Source organism: Corylus avellana, chromosome ca4 (assembly GCF_901000735.1).
Source record: "Corylus avellana chromosome ca4, CavTom2PMs-1.0".
In the NCBI taxonomy this organism is placed as follows: domain Eukaryota; kingdom Viridiplantae; phylum Streptophyta; class Magnoliopsida; order Fagales; family Betulaceae; genus Corylus; species Corylus avellana.
In genome coordinates, this window is record NC_081544.1 from 28,557,510 (window position 1) to 28,579,465 (window position 21,956).

A 21,956-nucleotide genomic window follows, 5' to 3' on the forward strand; every position below is an offset into this window, starting at 1 on the left:
AGATGTTGAACCAAGTGTTAAGGATGCACTAGTCATAACTGAGCACGGTGTGGAGCACACACACAATGAGTACTGTTTGCTTTTAAATTAGGCTTTGCCAAGTCATAGTTCAAACCCCTGTGACTTGCCTACACATTTTGATATTATCTTGACTGTTTTTAAAATTTTGCTGAAGTTTAATTGATTAGACTCTCCTCATAGTGCCGATACTGTAATATTTTTGCTTAAATTTCTAGGAATTCTACGTTGGACTTTGATATTCACTAACCAAAAGATCGATTTTCATTTGGCTTGCTGGGAATAATTGGTGTTAAATACTTGATAAGTGAATTTGCACAGCTTCTACTTTGTTGATTCTTTTTGAGTTTCCCTCCCTCATTTTACAATCATTTCAATATTGTCCCCATATTAACTTTTATATCTTGTTCTCATGTAAGTAGATGTCACAGGTGTTTCTGCTGAAGACATTATCAGGAAAGTGACACTTTATTTTGAGCTCGAGTATGAAATCAAGACTTATGGTGAATCACTTCTTGAAAGGAGAATTATGCTCTTGAGGAAGCTTTATGATTGTGAATTTTGGCTGGTGGAGCAATTTTGTGTCAAGACATTCAAGTCCCTTGGTTATGGGGACTTTTTAATGTTCCTCGAAAAACATGCCTCTTTGCTACCTGATGAGATATACAACTTCTTAACAGGTGACATATATGAAAAATCTCCTTTGGAGGTCTGCATGCTCCATTATCAGTTGGTTGCTTTAGTGTCACAAGCTTTGAATGGATTATGGGATAATGGAATATTGACGAAGAAGATGATTTCATCACTGCTCATGAGGCAATTCCCATTGATCAGTTTCAAAATTTCAGAAAATGGTTCCATGGCAGATTTTCTAGATATTGTGGGGAAGCATAAGAACACTGTAATTTCTAAAGGTGTCCTTTTTTCTGCAACATTATTTGAAATGTATCATGTTGAAGAATCAACCCATAATGAAAATGATTTATTGGAAACCACCAAGGTGAGAATTGACCTCAGCCAGAAAGCTGTAAACCTCAAATCTGTTACATCCAAGGACGCAATTGAAGTCTTACTTAGAGCACCACTGATGTCGGAGTTAAACTTATGGGCACACTGGGACCTGATATTTGCTCCATCACTTGGCCCTCTTGTACCATGGTTGTTGAATGAAGTCAATACAGAAGAGTTATTTTGTTTAGTGACTAAAGATGGAAAGGTCGTGCGCATAGATCATTCAGCTACTGTGGATTCATTCTTGGAAGCTGCAATTCAAGGATCCCCTTTCCGAACAGCACTGCAGCTGTTATCTCTATTCTCATTAGTTGGGGGAGAAAAATATGTTCCCTTGCCTCTTTTGAAATGTCATGCACGCCAAGCACTTGAAGTTATTATGAAGAATTCCCTGGAGAATATGGAAGTAAATGACGGCCAGAACTCTCTTGTGCAAGGAAACACTAGACAGAAAATTGTTGATGAAGTTGCTATTAGTAATTTGAGTAGTGAGTTACACATTAACTTATGCAAAATGATTAAAGTTGTGCCTATTGTGTCAAGGTTTGTCCTTGATTGTCTTGGCTATTTACCCACAGAGTTTCGTGGTTTTGCTGCTGATGTCTTGCTTTCTGGAATGCGCTCTCTCATCAAAGATGCTGCTTCTGCCATTTTGCGTGAATGCAATCAAACAGAGCAGCGTCTCATGCTTCATGAAGTGGGATTGTCTCTTGGTATTGTGGAGTGGATTGATGATTACCATTCATTTTGTTCCACTGATGCTACTGAGCTGTTTTCATGTGCAACTATATGCTTGAAAGTTACTGGGCCTGAGAAAAGCATAGGCTCAAAGAATATGCAAGATGCATTGAGTAAGTCTTCCATTTCGGAACTAAATATGAGTGTATCTGTTGTGAAAGATGGGTGCAATGAAGAAAGGACTGAAGTTTGTCGATCAATTGATGGGTTAGAAGTTTTTGATGATAGAATTGGCAGTGGTCACACACTACATTTGTCTAAACTTGATGAAGCTAAGAATGCAGCCTTGGTCATTGAATCTATCAGGCAGGATGAATTTGGTTTGGATCCAAGTTTTTCTAGCACTGAAAGTAGCATGTTGAAGAAGCAGCATGCTCGCCTGGGGAGAGCACTTCATTGTCTTTCACAAGAGTTATATTCTCAAGATTCACATTTTCTTCTTGAGCTGGTAATAGCATTGTCTTTATCTCTTTCAATGTGCTTACTACGACTATTCACATGATGAACCATATAAGTTTGTAGAGTTGATTTTTCTACGCGTCTTATCTTCTGTTAAGATTTTGTTATATTTTTAAATATTGCTGGTATAATCTACAGTTGCCATGTAGTTGCTAGAAGTTTTCCCGGTGCTGAATGTTGGTTGAAAGATGAATATCCTTAATATTTTGTTAGTATCACTGTTTAGGTAAGTTTTGGTATTGTTATTATTTTACTATTAGTGTTTTCTTCTCTCACTCTAACAACTACAACTATCGTCTACAAATATAAGTGCACAGAGACATGAAGGATACTTTTACACTTAATTGTTAGTAAATTGATCACATTTTGCAATGGCAGAAGCTTAAGCAATATGTAAAAGGGCAAGGTCTGAAATACATGGTGGTAGTTAAATGGTCAACATATCACAGAATACGAAAGTGGATCTCCTCTAGTATTTATCAGTTGTCACACGTTTACTATTTTGTGAGTTGCTATTGTGCAGAAGATTATTTGCGATATGTATGCATGTACTTTATTTAACTGGTAAATGTTGATAATGGCTCAAATTGTCAACAAGCGTGAAGATAATTGCTGGAAAATATAAATATTCAAGTTGATGGGCTCAAGTCATATTTATCTATATGAGGATAAGGTTAGTTTTAAAAGGAGTCCAAGAACAACTTGGAATTGGATTTTTGGAGAAAACGAGTGTGGATAAACATGTGGGCTACAATGCTTATCTTCATCATGGAAAAGTCTTTGTATTCATGATGGTTTCGTTTTCCCAGTAGCAATTAGATTAAAATTGTTCTCCTATTTTTCGTGATTAAGCCTCTATAAAAGGACATGCAGTCCTTGGTTAAGTGGGGATCCGGAAAATCCAAGCACTTTGTGGCATTTACAAAGTGTAGAGAGTTTTCTTTATTGGGTATTTGAGAGGGACAGTTGAGTGGGTGTACAAAGGGTTAAGGGCTTGGGTTTGGGGTATTAAACTTGAGTGGTTCAGACTTGTACTATTATACTCAATATTTTTCAATAGTAAAGAAGGAGACCGGATCACATCCCGTGGACGTAGGCATATTGCTGAACCACGTAAACTTTATGTATGTGTGTGATTGGTGTGTTCTCGTGTGTTTTTTTTTCTAAACTTGTCTTTCGGATAAAGGACTGGTGGGAAATTGGTTGCCAATTAATTATCAATTTTCCCAACAATTGGTATCAGAGCTTGGTTGCGGATTTCTACTCGTTAATAAGAAATGCAGTCCTTGAAGTTTGGGATTGAAAGGTTCGACGGGAAAATGAACTTTGGCTTGTGGCAAATACAAGTCAATGACATCCAATTTGGGCTACACAAAACGTTGAGAGGAGCATGTTTGGCAGATTGCTCCAAAAACGCTAATAGTGTTTCTCTCGCTGCAGTGAGAGATGATTATGATGATGCTCTTTGATAAGGGCATGCACATCCTTTGGCATGACCGCTAAAAATGTCAGGATAATGGATGTGTTCTATTAGCGGATCCACATTTGCATACGAGACATTGGTTTGGTTTTTTTTATGTCGGGTATGTGGTGGAAAAGGGTGTTGATGGCTGATGAATTTCATGGGAACCAAACATGGAAGGAAGTTGCACCATATTTTTTAGCAGGATTTTTTCGATATATGCCAAAAAAGAAAATTCTTGGAATGGTTTAATTCTAAGTGCATGTGCTATTTATGGTGGAGCATGATAATTCTTGTAGAATTATTACTGTTGGTGTAGATAGTGTTTTGTACGACATCCCAGGGCGTGGGGATGGGCATCGGTCAAGATGCGGACCTGAGGTCTCAGGTAGAGGTTGCCAAGTTTTCGCCAAGGTGGAGATTGTTGATAATGGCTCAAATTGTCAACAAGTGTGAAGATAATTGCTGGAAAATATAAATATTCAAGTTAGTGGGCTCAAGTCATATTTATCTATAAGAGGATAAGGTTAGTTTTAAAAGGAGTCCAAGAACAACTTGGAATTGGATTTTTGGAGAAAACGAGTGTGGATAAACATGTGAGCTACAATGCTTATCTTCATCATGGAAAAGTCTTTGTATTCATGATGGTTTCGTTTTCTCAGTAGCAATTAGATTAAAATTGTTCTCCTATTTTTCGTGATTAAGCCTCTATAAAAGGACATGCAGTCCTTGGTTAAGTGGGGATCCGGAAAATCCAAATTGGTGAGAGCACTTTGTGGCATTTACAAAGTGTAGAGAGTTTTTATTTATTGGGTATTTGAGAGGGACAGTTGAGTGGGGTGTACAAAGGGTTAAGGGCTTGGGTTTGGAGTATTAAACTTGAGCGGTTCAGGCTTGTACTATTGTACTCAATATTTCTCAATAGTAAAGAAGGAGACCGGATCACACCCCGTGGACGTAGGCATATTGCTGAACCACGTAAACTTTGTGTATGTGTGTGATTGGTGTGTTCTCATGTGTTTTATTTTCAAACTTGTCTTTCGGATAAAGGACTGGTGGAAAATTGATTGCCAATTAATTATCAATTTTCCCAACAGTAAATTACATGCACCCTGTTAGTTTTGAATGCAATACTTCATCCTCTATCCTGTTCTTACGGGAGTAGTGCTGTTTAAGTTAGAGCACATTGGCTATATACACGTATGTGCGTGCACACACAAACTCTTGCACCATCAATCCATCATACCTACTCACATTGGGAATGCCATCATTGCATTCGGAAGCAACACAAAGCCATAAGAACTGTAAACTTGAAATATGTATTCATATGCTCTTGTATATATGATGTAATCTGGTATCGAACCATAAAGATTTGGCCTTTCACTTTGCGAAAGGTTTTTGGTGTCTCAGTATTAGAAAATCTGGAGTTTGGTTGTCCCTATAAGAACATCGGAGATATATACTCTATAGGCACTACCATAATATCATCAGAATTATATGCTGGTTACAAATAATTCAATTAGATATCTGGTGTATTACATCCTTTTTTTCTTCTTTTATTTATAATCGGTTCAATGTGATTACAATCTTTATCTTCTTTCTTTCTGCTTGTGGTATTACAGTCTTACAGGTTCAATGTCTGAATTTCTTCAATATAGTTATGGTCGGATTTGGCAAGCGAAATTATCATTTTGTTGAAAATTTGAGAATCTTAAATTCTTGTGTACCTGCTTGGTATTTGTTCCATTGCTGAATTTACTTTCTACCAATGTGCCTTAGCATGTTTATCTACAATTTATAAGCTTTAGCATCGTGGTGAAAAGCAAGGAAGAAATGTAACTACGTTTTCTGAAATGAGCCTAATTTGTAATATACTTTCAGGATCAAATTGTGACTTCTAGTTGTAGGGTTTTACATTCTCACTAGTTATCCTTTTAGTTAGTATGTCGTTTTGTAAAGCAGAGTGACAGAAGAAGATTATAGTGCCCCTGTTTGTTGGACTTGGGAAATGGGATCTTGTTTATAGTTTGCCTTCATGTCATCCATATCATTCTTGGTTTATAGTAATTCCTGAATTAATGGAATCTTTATATGTTCAATTTTATAACTGAATTTGGTTATAGGTTTTAAGTTCACAATAGCTGTGGAGAAGTCTCTGGTTTTTTTTTTTCCCCTCAATAAATCAATCCATTTATTGTTCATTTGCTTCAGGTTCAAAATGCTGATGATAATATTTATCCGGAAAACGTGGAACCGACTCTGACATTCATTCTTCAAGAGTCGGGTATTATTGTTCTAAATAATGAGCAAGGCTTCTCTGCTAAAAACATCAGAGCACTTTGTGATGTTGGAAATTCAACAAAGAAAGGATCTAATGTTGGATATATAGGGCAGAAAGGCATTGGCTTCAAATCAGTATTCCGGGTAATCTTTGAACACTGTTATCATCATTCTTTGCTCTTTTTTTATTTTTTTATTATTTATTTATTTATTTATTTATTTTATTTCTTTTGTGTAAGTAATAAACTAGCTATTGAAGTAATGAAAGAGGGTGTCACCCAAGTATTCAGGTTACAAGATATCATTCTTTATTTATTTATTTATTTATATTTTTTGGTGTTTTTCTCTTCAAATTTAGTTTATTTTAGATCCTTACCCCAGACAAGGAATAGTTTTTTTTTTTCAAGAAAGCCGGTGTTGTGGACATTAAGGGCTTATTAGTTTAGTGGGTGGTGTTTATAAAATTATTTCTAAGGTCCTAGCAAATAGGCTGAAAACGGTATTGGAGAATATTATTTCTAGTTCATCAGAGGTTGACAAGTTATGGATTCTATTGTAGTGTGCATGAATGGTTTAGAGAAAAGGTGGAAGCACATTACTGCTAATGTTATTGTTGTAACGTAGCCTACCTCTCACATCTTATTATATACGTTTAGAGAAATATAACAATGACCAAAATACCCACAATCCTATTGACTCTTACAAACCCTAATAACTCTTCTAACACCCCCCCTCAAGCTGGAGCATTTATATATATATCATATAAGCCCAGCTTGAAAGAAACAAGCAAATGAAAAACATACTCTAACACTCACCCCCCCTCCCAGCTTGGATCACACAATATAAAGACTCATAAAAATAAAATAACAAGAAATTTCGCTAGAAACTTCAACGTTAGTCGAAAACTCGCCAAAAACTGCAACGGGCAGTTTGTTATCGTTGCAAAACACCAAGGCGTGTAGGATCTTGCCAGAAAACACCAAGGATATTAGAAGCCACCGCAAAACACCAAGGTCAGTCAGAGCTCACCGCAAAACACCAAGAGTTGATCTAATGTCGCTGCAAAGCACCAATGTCAATCGAATCTCACTGCAAAACACCAAGACTGGTAGAATCTCGCCGGAAAACACCAATAACTACTGGTCAGAAACCACCACAAAACACTAGTCTAGTCAGATCTCGACAACCAAGAGTTTATCGGATCTCACCGTAAAACACCAAGGTTGGTTGGATCTTACCACAAAACTCCAAGGACAGTAGAATCTCACCTGAAAAACACCAATAATTGGTCGAAAACCACCACAAAACACCAAGGCCGGTTGAATCTCGCCACAAAACCGGTCGAATCTCAACAACTAACGATGATCATGTTTCCTGCGATTACCTAACAACAAACGAGAATTTGTAAACACTACTCTAGTACTCCCCTTGAGCAACAAACCCGATGGGTGCTCCATGTAGCCCAATCGAGTGATAAACCACCTGAACCAACATGAATTGTGCTAGAATCGCACTGAACCTGCTAGGAAGTTTTGAAGGAGATTTTAAAGTAGGGGTTTAAAGGCTCATCTGCCATAAAAGAGTATAAACATATTTACACAATCAACCTTTTGATTATTAGTAAATTAGCCAAAGCTATGTTTTAAAGTAGGCGTCAGGTCCTGATGGGTTTTCTATGGCATTCTTCCAAGTTTGTTGGGAGGTGGTGAGGGAGGATGTCATGAAGGTGTTCAGTGCTTTTCAGGCTGGGGAGAGGTTTGAGAAGAGCCTTAATGCCTCTTTCATTTCGCTAATTCCGAAGGTTCTCGGAGCTACTAATCTCAGAGACTTTCATCCTATTAGCCTTGTGGGAGGTATCTACAAGATCATAGCAAAGGTGTTAGCGAATCGATTGAAGGCTGTGCTGGATAAGGTCATTTCTTAATCCCAAAGTGCCTTTATTAAAGGTAGGCAGATTCTCGATCCTGTCTTGATTTCTAATGAATGCCTAGACAGTCGGCTGCGTTTTGGGGAGCCAGGGGTTATATGCAAAATGGATCTAGAAAAAGCTTATGACCATGTGAATTGGGGTTTCTTGTTATACATGCTTAGGAGATGTGGTTTGGGTGGGATTTGGTGTTCTTGGATTGAACATTGTATTTCTTCGGTGCGGTTCTCGATTCTGATCAATGGCTCACCTAATGGTTTCTTCAGCAGCTCCAGGGGTTTAAGACAAGGGGACCCTTTATCTCCTCTGTTGTTCGTTTTTGTTATGGAAGCTCTAAGCAGAATGATTTCGGTGGCAGTGAACGGGGGTTTTATTGAGGGATTTCAGGTCGGTAATATTACTACTTCCCATCTTTTGTTTGCGAACGATACTTTTATTTTTTGTAATGCTAGGCCTACCCAGCTTCGGTATTTGCAGAGTGTGTTTCTGTTTTTTGGAGCTGTTTCCGAGTTGAAAGTTAATTTGGCCAAGTTGGAGATAATTCCAGTGGGGGATGTGGTACAAGTGGACAAGTTAGCTAGGATTTTGGGGTGTGGGGTTGCTTCATTGCCTGTAAGGTACCTTGGTTTGCCGTTAGGGGCCTCTTGCAAGGCTACACATATTTGGGATGGAGTTATTGAGAAGATAGAACGTCGGTTGGCCGGGTGGAAAAGATCTTATCTGTCCAAGGGGCGGAGAGTAACGCTTATTAAGAGTACTCTCGTCAACTTGCCGACGTACTATTTGTCACTCTTTCCCATTCCAGGTAGTGTTGCAAAGAGGATTGAGAAGTTGCAGCGGGATTTTTTATGGGGAGGTCTAGGCGATGAGTTCAAGTTCCACCTGGTGGAGTGGGCGAAGGTTTGCACCCCGATGAAGGAGGGAGGTTTGGGTATTAGGAACCTTAGGGTCTTCAATCGCGCCCTCTTAGGGAAGTGGTTGTGGCGCTATAGGTTAGAGAGAGATTCTTGGTGGAGGGCTGTGGTGGATGCAAAATTTGGTAGTCTTTGGGGAGGGTGGTGTTCCTTGGAGCCGGGTGGTCCTATGAGGGTGGGGTTATGGAAGAACATCAGGAAGGGGTGGGCCACTTTCCAAAGGTTTACTCGATTTGAGGTAGGGGAGGGGTAAGGTGCGCTTTTGGCACGATCTGTGGTGTGGTGATTTGGCTCTCAAGCATGCCTTTCCAAGTTTATTTAGCATTGCCTGCGCTAAGGATGCTTCAGTGGCGGAGCATCTGGAGGTGCTGGGTGGCACTAACCAGTGGAATGTGAACTTTTCTAGAGAAGCTCATGATTGGGAGGTGGAGGTGTTGGCTTTATTTTTCCAGGTGTTACATGCTGCTCAAGTGAGGCGAGGGTGTGAAGATAGGTTGTGGTGGAATTCTTTCAAAAGAGGCCGGTTCAAGGTCAAGCTCCTTTACGCCGCCTTGGCAAGTCCTGTTGGGGGAGGATTTCCGTGGAAGAGTGTGTGGCGTACCCAAGCTCCTCCGAGGGCGAGTTTTTTTGTGTGGTCGGCGGCTTTGGGTAAAATTTTGACCCTGGACAATCTCAGAAAGTGACGGGTGATTGTGACAAACAGGTGTTGTATGTGCAAGAAGACCGAGGAGATGGTAGACCATCTTCTCCTTCATTGCGAGGTAGCTTATACTTTGTGGAGCACCTTTTTCGGTCGGTTTGGGTTGTCTTGGGTGATGCCGAATAGGGTTTCGGATTTACTCGCTTGTTGGTGGTCTTTGGGGAGGAGGGGAAATGCCACGGTGTGGAAAATGGTGCCTAAGTGCTTTTTTTGGTGTCTGTGGAGGGAAAGGAATAATAGATGCTTTGAGGATATGGAGGGGACTTGGGAAGACATTCTAGCCTCTTGCTTTCAAACTCTGTATCTTTGGACCGTTGCGCATGTCTTTCCAGTTTCGATTAGTTATGATGATTTTCTTTTTCGTTTTTCTCCTTCTAGTTAGGTGATCATATTGTATACTCCCAGTGTACATTGGGGCGCCTTTACGCTTTTTAATAAAACTTCTTATTACTTATAAAAAAAAAAAAGTACTCTACTTCTTTTAGACAATTGACATTGTAGTGGGAAAAGTTGAGAGACCTGGCATAGAGGTTGAATGTGGTACCCACACTTGGAAACCTGAATTACTTTCTGACTGTGAATTGTATTTTTATATATATATATTTTTGTAGAAATGAGAGTGGTGGTTTACTTTTTGGTTTATTAAATTGATGGTTATACTATATACTTGAACAACTTTCATGAATGTGCGATGGTCTATCTGCAGGTCACAGACTCTCCGGAGATTCATTCTAATGGGTTTCATATCAAATTTGATATCAGTGAGGGTCAAATTGGTTTTGTTTTGCCAACAATAGTACCTCCATGTGATATTGACTTGTATAGTAGGATGGCATCTAGTGACACTAATCAATTGGATGATAAATGCTGGAACACTTGCATCGTCCTTCCTTTCAGATCGAGATTATCAGACGAAACTGTCATAAAGAGCATTATGACTATGTTTTCAGATCTTCACCCGTCTTTGTTGCTTTTTCTTCACCGGCTTAAGCGTATTAAGTTCAGAAACTTACTCAATGATTCGCTCATTCTGATGCAAAAAGAAATCATGGAGGATGGCATTGTTAGGATTTCACATGGAAAAGAGAAAATGACATGGTTTGTAGCATCTCAAAAGTTGCGGGCAGATAACATTCGTCGTGATGTGCAAACCACAGAAATCTCTATAGCATTTACATTGCAGGAATCAGTTGACGGGGGTTATTTTCCACTTTTAGACCAACAGCCTGTTTTTGCATTTCTTCCTTTAAGAACTTATGGGCTGAAATTTATTCTTCAAGGTGATTTTGTTCTTCCTTCATCTAGAGAGGAAGTTGATGGAAATAGTCCCTGGAACCAGTGGTTGTTGTCTGAGTTTCCTGGTTTGTTTGTTGATGCAGAGAGATCTTTTTGTGCTCTTCAGTGTTTTAGAGAGAATCCAGGAAAAGCTGTGTCAGCTTTGATGAGTTTTGTTCCACTTGTTGGGGAAGTTCATGGTTTCTTTTCTTGTCTTCCCAGGTTGATTATTTCTAAATTACGTATGTCAAACTGCTTACTCCTGGAAGGAGGAAAAGAGAAATGGGTTCCTCCATGCAAGGTTCTAAGAGGTTGGAATGAACAGGCGCGCACTCTTCTTCCTAATGGTTTGCTTTGTGAGCATCTTGGCCTTGGATTCCTGGATAGAAATATAAAAATGTCTGATTCATTAGCAAGGGCACTGGGCCTTGAGGAGTATGGACCCACGATTCTACTTAAATTTATATCCTCTTTAAGTCACATGGAAAATGGCATTAAATCTATGGGCCTGAGTTGGTTGTCTTCTTGGCTAAATGCTCTTTATACAATGTCATTCCATTCTTCTGGACAAAGTTTCTTAAACTCTGATACAGAAATGGATCTCATAGAGAACCTCCGGAAAATATCGTTTATTCCCCTTTCAGATGGTACATACAGCTCAGTGGATGAAGGTACAATCTGGTTACACTCTGATGCGGTAAGCACTGGGTTTGATGTTGAGCGTGGACTTGAAGCTTTCCCAAATTTATTTACTAAACTTCGAACTGTAAATCCTGCCCTCTTTACTGCATCAACTGTTGGTAATGATAGTTCATGCGTGAACATGAGTTTGGTCGACAACATAACCAAGATTCTTTATAGAATTGGTGTCCAGAAGTTGTCTGCTCACAAAATTGTGAAAGTGCATGTCATGCCAGCTGTAACGGATGGCAGAAATACAAATAGTGACAAGAATTTGATGACGGAGTATCTTTGCTTTCTAATGATTCACCTACAGTCTAGCTGCCCCGATTGTCATCTTGAAAGGGAGTATATAATCTCTGAATTACGAAATAAAGCTTTCATTTTAACAAATCATGGCTTTAAACAACCTGTTAAGGTGCCAATTCATTTCAGTAAAGCATATGGAAATCCAGTCAATTTAAATAAGTTGCTCAATGTTGTAGATATGAAATGGCATGAGGTTGACACCACTTATTTGAGGCATCCAGTCACTGAATCACTATCATGTGGACTAACGAAATGGAGGGAATTTTTCCAGGAAATAGGTGTCATGGATTTTGTGCAAATACTTCAAGTTCATAAGACTGTTGCTGATATATCTCCTACCATTTTTAGTAATCTAATGCAGAAAAGAGATCTGATTTCCCCTGAATCAATTGTCAAAGATTGGGAATCCAATGAATTGGTCCATTTATTATCCCTATTGTCCAAAAAAGGCATGCAGAAAAGTTGTATATATCTGTTGGAGGTTTTTGATACGCTATGGGATGGTTGTTTTAGTGACAAAGCTACAGGTTACTGCAGTCCTAAATCTGGTGGAGACAGCAAACCCTTCAAGTCCTCATTTATGAGCAGCATTTGTGATGTCCAGTGGGTTGCATCTAGCATGGATGATGAGCTTCACTATCCCAAAGATTTATTTTATGATTGTGATGCAGTACGCTCTATTCTTGGTGCTTCTGCTCCATATGCTGTTCCGAAGGTTAGTATGATTATGAACTGCAGATTTTTTTGTACATTCATAATCACACCACCTGTTGCATAAGGTAAAAATCTGCAGTTCAGAGCTGGCAAAGATGTGAATCTGGCTACTGGCTCTTTTTAAATGCTTGACATTGAAGGCATCTATAGAAGACTGCTAAAATCTGTTGCCTGCTGGCAACTGACAGGCTTTCGCAGTGGGTGACTGACATGGATCAGAAATGGGGTCCATGCCATTTTGGGTTTTGGCTTTGCCAGCTCTAGTGCAACACATCCCAGATGTTTAACTATTTAATAAATGTGACAACAATTGATGTGTAAAAGTTTGTGAATGCTTTATTTAGGCTGATATATATATATATACACATGTGCATGCGTAAAATCTTTTAAAACATATTTTCATCTGTTATGTTACTCAACAAGGATTTATTGCCTAACATCATGTGAGATGTGTTGTGGGACAACCCTAAGGGGTTAGCTTAATCGACTGGGGGCATTGCCTCATAAAGCGGATGTTACTAGTTTGAATTTCTCATTTCCCTTCCCCTTAGGGCCAAATGCCTATAAAAAATAATAAATAAATAAATCAAAGATGTGCCGTTTGACAAGCTATAAAAAATACCTATATAATGGGAGGACTTAGCTGACATAGATTTCTACAAGTTTTTTATTGTTCTATGTTTTTATTATTGAAACAGGTGAGAAGTGGAAAGTTAGTAAGTGATATTGGGTTTAAGATTAAAGTTACCATTGATGACATTTTGGAAACTCTGAAAGTATGGAAGAGATCTAAGACACCTTTCAAGGCCAGGTATTGCTCCATCTCATTCACCAAGTTAGTTCTTCGACATTTGTTAACTGAAAGTTAGATCATTTTGTTGTTAGTAACTGTCTTTCCTGCTGCCTATAGAAACTAATTTAATGCTTTTTTTTTTTTTTTTACTACATAGGGCCATAATTGTTGATTTCTATGTGCTGATTAATTGAATTCTTCATTCATAATTTGCAGTATTTCTCTTTTCACATAAAAATCCGTTTGTGGTTTTGCTATTGCTTTTCTCTTCAAGAAAAGTATGTGTTGAGTTTATCAGTATCTTGGGTTTTTGTTCTGTTTTGAGCATGTTAGTGGTGTAACAGTCCAATGTATATTGCACCATATATAAGTTTTGTCCAGTACTGTCTTTCTTTTATTTATAGATGGTTAAAGAGTAGTGTATGTGTGTGTGTGTGTGTGTGTATAAATTATCATGCAATGGTGCCCACATTAGTGTGTTTCTCAGAGCAAACAATCAAACTGATGTCAATGCTTCAACCACGTGTTGTTCCTGTAGTATCGTTTGAGAACATCATATACTTGAATTACTCTTCTAATCATAGTCTGATTCTCTTTGAAAATGGATGTTGCTGTATTCACCTGAAATGGTTTTTGTTTGTTCACCACCTGACTGAATTTTTGCTTAGTGATGCCTTGCAAATATTGAAGCATGTTTCTCCTAATGTTGGTATGGACAAGTTTATGTAAATCTTGATTAGGACTTTAATGTGACTAAGGTAAGTATTGAAATAAATAGGAAGCAATAAATCCAGAGAAGGTTGTTGTCTGCATTCTTGAGATTCCTTTTTATAGTTTAGCTTTTATTTTTATCTCTTGAGAGTGCATGCAACTTCAGGTTATTTTTGTTTTTTTGGGTGCTGTTTGGTTGATGGGTGATATTTCTTCCACCTGTATTTTCTCCTTTGTGGAAAAAGTTTTTTCGGTGGAATAATTTTTGTAATTTATGAGATTTCTTGTGTACTTTCCAAGTTCTCTTGTGATACCATAAGTTCTGCGAACTTCTGTGCGTAAGCAAACCTGTGCCATGTCTTCTTGGATGTGTGTCAGCTGAGTCAAGGTTGGATGGTGTTAGAAGAGCTTCTTAGGGCTAAAAGGGTATTTTGGTCTTTGTCTTGACTTTCACAATATATATATATGTCTTGGTATAAGGTGTGCTTAAAATGTCATCTTTTTATTCTCTTCACAATGGGGTTTCCGTATTGATGTTGTGCATTGATTGCTTTTCAGTGATTCCCCATCCTGCCCCCCACCACCCATTACCCAATTCTGATAAGCAAACCTCTGCTCATTTTAAATGGGACCCAACCTTTTTTGTATGGCAGCATATCACAAATGTCAAAATTGTACACATTCATTTGGAATGAAGTGGCTACTTCAAAGCAGAAGATCACAGAGGAGTTACATTCAGGACCTTTTATATTTGTTCCATATGCCTCTGGTGCTACGCTTGATGATACGGTACCTGGTATATTCTTATCTCCTGAAGAAGTCTGTTGGCATGATTCAACTGGTTCTCTGGACCAAATGAAGGAGTTTCTTCCGCAATGCAGTTTGACAGCAGTGACCCATCACCTCTTAAGCAAGATGCTGAGCAATATTTATCCAGGCCTTCATGACTTTTTCATTGATGGCTGCAAAGTACACGAGACCCCTCCTCTCCAAAGCTATCTACAGATTTTGCAGCAATTATCTACTGTTGCTTTGCCTTCACAAGCAGCTAATGCAGTAAGTACTCAAATTTGAAGTAAAACCGCACTTGCAATAATTGTTTGTTTTAGTAAAACCTGAGTGTTCCTTTCATATCTCAGGTTTTCCAAGTTTTTCTCAAGTGGAGTGATGGACTGAAATCTGGACTCCTGAGCCCTGAAGATGCCATTTACTTGAAAGAATGTCTTATGAAATTGGAATTTATGGTGCTTCCGACTGAACAGGATAAATGGGTTTCCCTGCACCCTTCGTTTGGCCTTGTGTGCTGGTGTGATGATAGGAAGTTAAGAGATCAATTTAAGCATTTTGATAAAATTGGTTTTCTGTACTTTGGTGAACTTAGTGATGATGAAGAAGAGATACTTCGAACAAGAGTGTCTGTCCTCATGCAAACCTTAGGGATTCCTGCACTCTCAGAGGTAAGATCTCTCTCTCTCTCTCCAGAATCTGTTCTGAGAAACTTAAAAGAGTTTGATTAATTCTGTTTCATGTAACACCACTTAAGATATAGCTGCTGCCAAAGCATATCCAAGGCAAAAGAATGACCAGGTATGGTCCAGGAGTATTAAGGCGGTTACGGTTAGTGGTGATTGGCGAAAACCGCTAACCGTAACGGCCTTAGCGGTTAGTAGATTTCACTAACAGCAACCGCTAACTGCCTAGCGGCTAGGCGGTTAGGCAGTTAGCGGTTAGCTACTAACCGCCGGTTAGTGGTTAGTGAAATAGTTAACCGTCCGCTAACCGCTTTTTTAAAATTGGGCTTTTTGGGCTTTTTTATTACTATAGCATTTTTTACCCTCATTTGGGCTTTTCCTGTTTACGAAACGCTTCATTTAATATTCGAGTCAAGTACGAGCCGAGCTTATGCGAGTTGAGCCCTAACTCGCGCGCGAGCGGCTTGCTCTCTTAACACCCCTATAAGTAACACATTGTTGAATCTAATGTCAATTGCTTAATTTGATATTATATAATCATATGATCTCATTAAATTAGATCATATGATTAATGATTTAAATTATTATTATAATATTTACTTATAATTTTTTTTTTTTGAATTGAACTTATTATCTAATGGTATTATGGTAATGCTCAAACTCCTAAGTCCTAAATTCCTAATGATCTAATGGTCATACACTCATACTTAAATTATATGATCATATTATCTTACAAATCACAATTCATTTTAATATAATAAAACTATCTTAGATCTAAGAATCTAAGATAATGTGATGTATGTTTTCTAAGTATAAAGTATTTAATAAATAATAATGCTTTGATTCAATTGTCGTTATAAGCAACGTATTGTTTAATTCAATTGTGATTATCATTGTACAATATACATGAATAATATGAATCATATGATTAACTTGTAGACTTATGACTTATGAGTTATGTCATATTATATATGTATTATTTGTTATTATATAATCATATGATTTAATGATCAATTCATCATGTGATATAATCATATCAATTATAGTGATAATATATAAATTACTAAAATTATAATGATAATACATTAATACTTCAATTGTGGTTATAAGTAACACCTTAATTTGATATTATACGAATTATATTATTATTGTACATTAATAATATAATTAACTTGAATAAAATATTTGAATTGTCATTAAATCATATGATTAAGTATTGATCTTATACATTTAATACTCAAATTGTGATTTAATTATCTAAAAAAAAATAAGTGTTATTTAATGATCAAGTGATTATGTTATATGTATAAATATTATTATAATTATAACTATAATTATAAAAATATATTATATAAAAAGGTAATTAGCGGTTACAGTTAGTAAACCTAATAACCTCTAACCACTAGGCGGTTATAGCGGGTAGCGGTTATACAGTTAGATGGTTAAACAGTTAGTGGGCGGTTAGAAATTGCCCGCATTGACACCCCTAGGTATGGAAAATAGAAAACGATATAATTGCCTCTGCAATGATTCTCACACCTTTTTTTTCTTTCTTTTTTTCTTTTTCAATAAGGGAATAGCAGAGTACCATCACATTTGGACATAGTTTTAAATGATTGACTTGCATCATAATATGGGACCTGAACTAGGTTTTCTGTGCCAAGACATCTTTATAACTGGCAATAAGCATGATAATTTGTACATTTGGTTGTGTTGTGTGGGTGGACTTCATCCACTTTTAGATTCTGTAGCTTTTAGAAAATTGAGCACCATGTATTGTCGCTTTGAAGAGAAAAAGAAAAATAACAGTAAAAAGAGAAAAACAAGTTACATAATGTGATTTCAATCTTCCTTTCTACATTGTTGCATTTATGTGCAGGTTGTAACTCGTGAAGCAATATGTTATGGTCTGGCAGACTGTAGCTTCAAAGCTTCATTGGTGGGCTGGGCTCTTCCATATTCTCAGCGCTACTTCTATAGCACACACCATGATAAATATATTCAGCTCAAGCAGTCTCGATTTGATATTCTGAGTCGTCTACAAGTTGTTGTTGTTGAAAAGCTCTTCTACAGGAACATTATAAAGAGTTGTGGTGCATCTAAGAAGCGAATTGAATGTAGCTGTCTTCTGCAGGTATGTGATAGGGATCCTTTAGTCAATTTTTTTTATCTCTCTCTCTCTCTCTCATGAATATAGCCTATGTTTGTGCTACTAAGCATATAATTTGAGACTGCAACCTCTCAAGGACATTTAGGACTTAAGTACCACTTCAAAAGTTACAAAGCTGGCAAGCTTCACTGGGGCATGCTAATGTCACGCTGTACATTGAATTAGTATATGCCATTGCTAGAATTGAAGATTAACCATGTCAGTAAATGTCACTTGCATCCTCCTTGTGCAGAGATATTGTGTATTTAGACTAGCTGTTGTTTGTTAATACTTTTGACAATTTAAGAATCAAGCTCCCTATGATGCTTGACATGATTTCCAAGGAGTTCGAGGTGCTGATTAAGGTAGGGGCTTCAGGGGTGAGGATTTTTGAGAGGAGCAAAAGACTTCATAAATCCATTTTCTTGAAGAAAGATGAGTTAGCTTGGTTAGTGAGAAATGTGAAGGATTTGGTAGCAGTGGATAGTGCAGAAGTCTTTTGGGATCAGTCTAGAGCTGGGTATCCTAGAATTATTGCTCAGAAGTGTGCTAATAGGCATGGTTGCTTTCTGACGTTGGAGGAGTTTGATGGAAGAAAAAGGTGTGGCTCGATCATCATTCTAGAAGGTAGGCGTGGGATAGGGTGGGATCGTTTCAGTGAGGAGATGCGAGTGGCAAACCTCTCTCTACGTGAACCTCAAGTGATCAGTGGGCATGGCGTAACCGGGGGAGAAAAGAGTGTAATGGAGGTTAAGGGACGCAGGAGCTATGCGGAGGCAGTGAGGTTATCGACGAGGCAAATTAAGGAGGGCTGTAATTCCAGCCAGGAACAGTGCGAAAAGGTGCAGAGGTGGCCGAAAAATGCTTCTGGTCATATGGGACAGAAAACCCACGAATTAGGCAGGAAAGCTTTGGCTTCAACTAAGACTCTTGTCTCGGAGAGGACTCACGGCGATCCTGGAGTGATTCAGACGAGGTATGTCCAAGTATCTGCAGAGGTTGGAAGACAAGGCTCAATGGATGATGGTCGTATGGGGTGTTCGTTTAGAGCCTCGGCGAGTAACCCACAAACGCCGGCGATGGCGCAGGTATCGATGACGGTTTCTGATCGCACGACGGGACAGAGGGGGAAGGGGCACCATGCTGTTGGGCAGACCTACTCCAAGCTAAGTCTCGAGCTCCTCAAAGTCAGGGACCTGTTGAAGCGTCTGCAACAAGAATGTGACGTGGGTATGATGCAGATCGACATGGCGCTTAAGACTGAGGAGGGCAGCAGGCTTGGGCTTGGGCCAGTTATTCACCCAGCGGGTCAGAGGCAGCCTGCTTCGAAAGGGATTAAGGGGTCTGGGCTGAAATTTATAAAGCCCAAAAAATGGTGGAGGGTGAAGAAAACTTCAGTTTTTAAACATAAAGGAACGGTGGGCTCGGGTCTGGGTGTTAATAACCTAGAAGGAGGAAACGAGGCTTGTGCATCAACGAAGAAGGAAAAGTTCACATTTGGCTTACGTTCTGGCTCAGATAGGCCAGCAACTCCTTCGCCGGTGGTCGCAAAGGTCCCATCAGAGATCAGGGGGGTTGAAGAAGGTTCCAAGGCGGTTGTCGGCACTGGTGGAGAGGTTTCTATAAGTCCGGCGAGTGAGGCACAAACCACTTGAAAAGAGAAAGCGATGGTGACTTATAGGAGGAGGAAACAGGGGCCGCAGAGGTGGAAAACCGCAATGGGATCGCTAGAAGCCTCTTCTTCGACTTTTGGGCAGGCGAAAGGAATATTAGGGTCGTGCCGGGAATTACTCAGAAGGTGCCGGAGACACTCTTCTCGCCGGAGAACACACAGAACGTGCCGGAGCGCCGGATGGAGACTGGTGACGCCGGTGGGGGTTTGTCGGAGTGCTCTGTGGAGGCAGGCGATGCAGGTGAGGTTATGGGCTTTGCTTCAGATCAGTCGCCGGAGACACCCTTCTCGCCGGAGAATACACAGACTGTGCTGGAGCGCCATATGGAGACTGGAGACGCCGGTGGGGGTTCGCCGGAGTGTTCTGTGGAGTCAGGCGATGTAGGTGAGGTTATGGGCTCTGCTTCTGATCAGTTTCCGGTGGCTTTTTCTTCTCGTCGGAATTCTGGGATGACAGGGGCATGTCGGGGGGAGGTTACTAATTTGATTCAGTCGATTCATAGTGGACAGAAAGAAATTGGAATTGGGAATGGGTCAAATAGGGAGGAGGACAGCATCTTAGCAACAATTGGGTTGGAGGAATTAGGATCAGATAAATGTTCTCCTAATTGGGTAGTTGAAAGCTGCCTCAAATTTTGCCCAAAAATTGGTGTTTCAGATGAGGGAAAGAAGGAGGAGTTGGCAGCTTTGTTCAATTCTATTGAAGCTTCCAGGAAGCAGAATGACTCTGATTTGGGGGACTTTTCAGGGAGTGCTTTTCTTGTTGACAGGGGCCAGACGTTCTCTATGCAAGGTAGGGGTCGTGGGAAGGGTCGAATTGGTGGATCATGAAGCTTAACATCGTAGCATGGAACGTGAGAGGGTTGAATGCCCTCAAAAAAAAGTTGCGTATTAGGGGCCTTTTGAAGGAGTGGAAAGCAGATATTGTTTGTTTGATTGAGACCAAGATAGAGACTATTTCCCGGGAGGTGGTTCACACTCTTTGGGGTGGTCAACATGTGGGGTGGAAGTTTAAAGGGTCTAATGGTTTGTCGGGGGGGATGTTAATGATGTGGGATAGGAGGGTGGTGGAGAGTAAGGAGGAGTGTGTGGGGCAGTTCACTTTGGCATGCTCTTTTCAAAATGTGGAGGACAATTGGGTTTGGGCGTTTGGAAGGGTTTATGGTCCGAATGAGGATGTGGAAAGGAGGGTCCTTTGGGAAGAGTTGGCTGGTTTGATGAATGTGTGGGAGGTTCCTTGGTGTCTTGGTGGGGATTTTAATATTGTCCGATTCCCTAGTGAGCGCTCTAGTGCTTCTTATTACTCTGTGGGCATGATGGACTTTTCGGACTTCATTTCGGAGAACAATTTGGTGGACTTTCAGATGATGGGGGGACAATTTACTTGGTCCAATAATCAAGAAAATGAGACTTGGTCTAGAATAGACCGGTTCTTGCTCTCCTCGGATTGGGAAGATCATTTCCCAGCAGTGTCACAAAAAAGACTTCAACGCATGTTCTCCGATCATTTCCCTATTTCTCTGGATTGTGGGGTTCATTGCAGAGGTAAAAAGTACTTCAAATTTGAGAACATGTGGCTCAAAGCCGAAGGATTTGTTGACAAGGTTAGCTCTTGGTGGGGATCTTATTCTTTCGAGGGTCTTCCTAGCTTTGTGTTAGCTAATAAATTGAAATCCCTCAAAATGGATTTGAAAAAATGGAATGAGGAGGAGTTTGGCGATATTGGGAGGAAGAAGAAGGAGTTGATGGGAGGTATTCAAGAGTTGGATGATTTGGCAGAATCGAGAGGGTTAGATCAGGAGGAGAAGTCTCGAAAGGCGGATATGTTGAAAGTTTTGGAGAACACTTTGTTGTGTGAAGAGATTCACTGGCGCCAGAAATCGAGAACTTTGTGGCTTAAGGAGGGGGACCGAAATACTCGCTTCTTTCACAAGATGGCAAATTCTCATTGCAGGCACAATCGTGTGGAAGTGATTCGTATTAATGGTGTCTTATCCGATGATCCAGTTGAGGTTAAAGATCACATGGTGCAGTATTATCAAAACTTATACTCGGAGCAAAGTTCATGGCGGCCTAGAATGGACAACCAGCCTTTTTTGTCTATTGATGAGGAGGATTGTAGGTGGTTGGAAAGAGAGTTTGAGGAAAAGGAGGTTTGGGAGGTGATAAATGGTATGGATGGTGACAAGGCACCGGGTCCAGATGGTTTCTCCATGGCTTTTTTTCATGCTTGTTGGGGTGTTGTTAAACAAGATGTTATGGCGGTTTTTGATGAGTTCCATCGTAGACGGCAGTTGGTGAAGAGTTTGAATGCTACTTTCATTTCCTTGATACCAAAAAAGGCGGATGCGGTGGAGATGAAGGATTTTCGGCCCATAAGCTTGGTGGGAGGGGTGTACAAAATTGTTTCTAAGGTTCTAGCCTTTAGGTTGAGAAGTGTCTTGGGTAAGGTTATTTCCTACTCTCAAAATGCCTTCATAGGGGGTCGACAAATCTTAGATTCGGTTCTTATTGCAAACGAATGTGTGGATAGTCGCATGAAGCAAGGGGTGCCAGGTGTTATTTGTAAATTGGACCTGGAAAAGGCGTACGACCATGTTAATTGGGACTTTATTTTGTACTTGCTGCATAGGAGTGGTTTTGGGGAGAGGTGGAAGGCTTGGATAGAGTG

General features: G+C 39.5%; 1 protein-coding gene across 2 annotated transcripts in view; it reads left to right on the forward strand.

Annotated features, from left to right (window-relative positions):
- Nucleotides 1–21,956, forward strand: part of LOC132177655 (protein NO VEIN-like) — a 59,157-nt gene that overhangs the window by 33,736 nt on the left and 3,465 nt on the right. The window contains exons 6-12 of one of the 2 annotated variants that reach the window (XM_059590071.1): nucleotides 441–2,215; nucleotides 5,900–6,112; nucleotides 10,216–12,489; nucleotides 13,187–13,299; nucleotides 14,646–15,048; nucleotides 15,132–15,449; nucleotides 17,344–17,598. In XM_059590071.1, the coding sequence (XP_059446054.1) occupies nucleotides 441–2,215; nucleotides 5,900–6,112; nucleotides 10,216–12,489; nucleotides 13,187–13,299; nucleotides 14,646–15,048; nucleotides 15,132–15,449; nucleotides 17,344–17,598 (5,351 nt within the window). The remainder of the gene's footprint in view (nucleotides 1–440; nucleotides 2,216–5,899; nucleotides 6,113–10,215; nucleotides 12,490–13,186; nucleotides 13,300–14,645; nucleotides 15,049–15,131; nucleotides 15,450–17,343; nucleotides 17,599–21,956) is intronic. The other variant, XM_059590072.1, reaches the window with a different exon arrangement.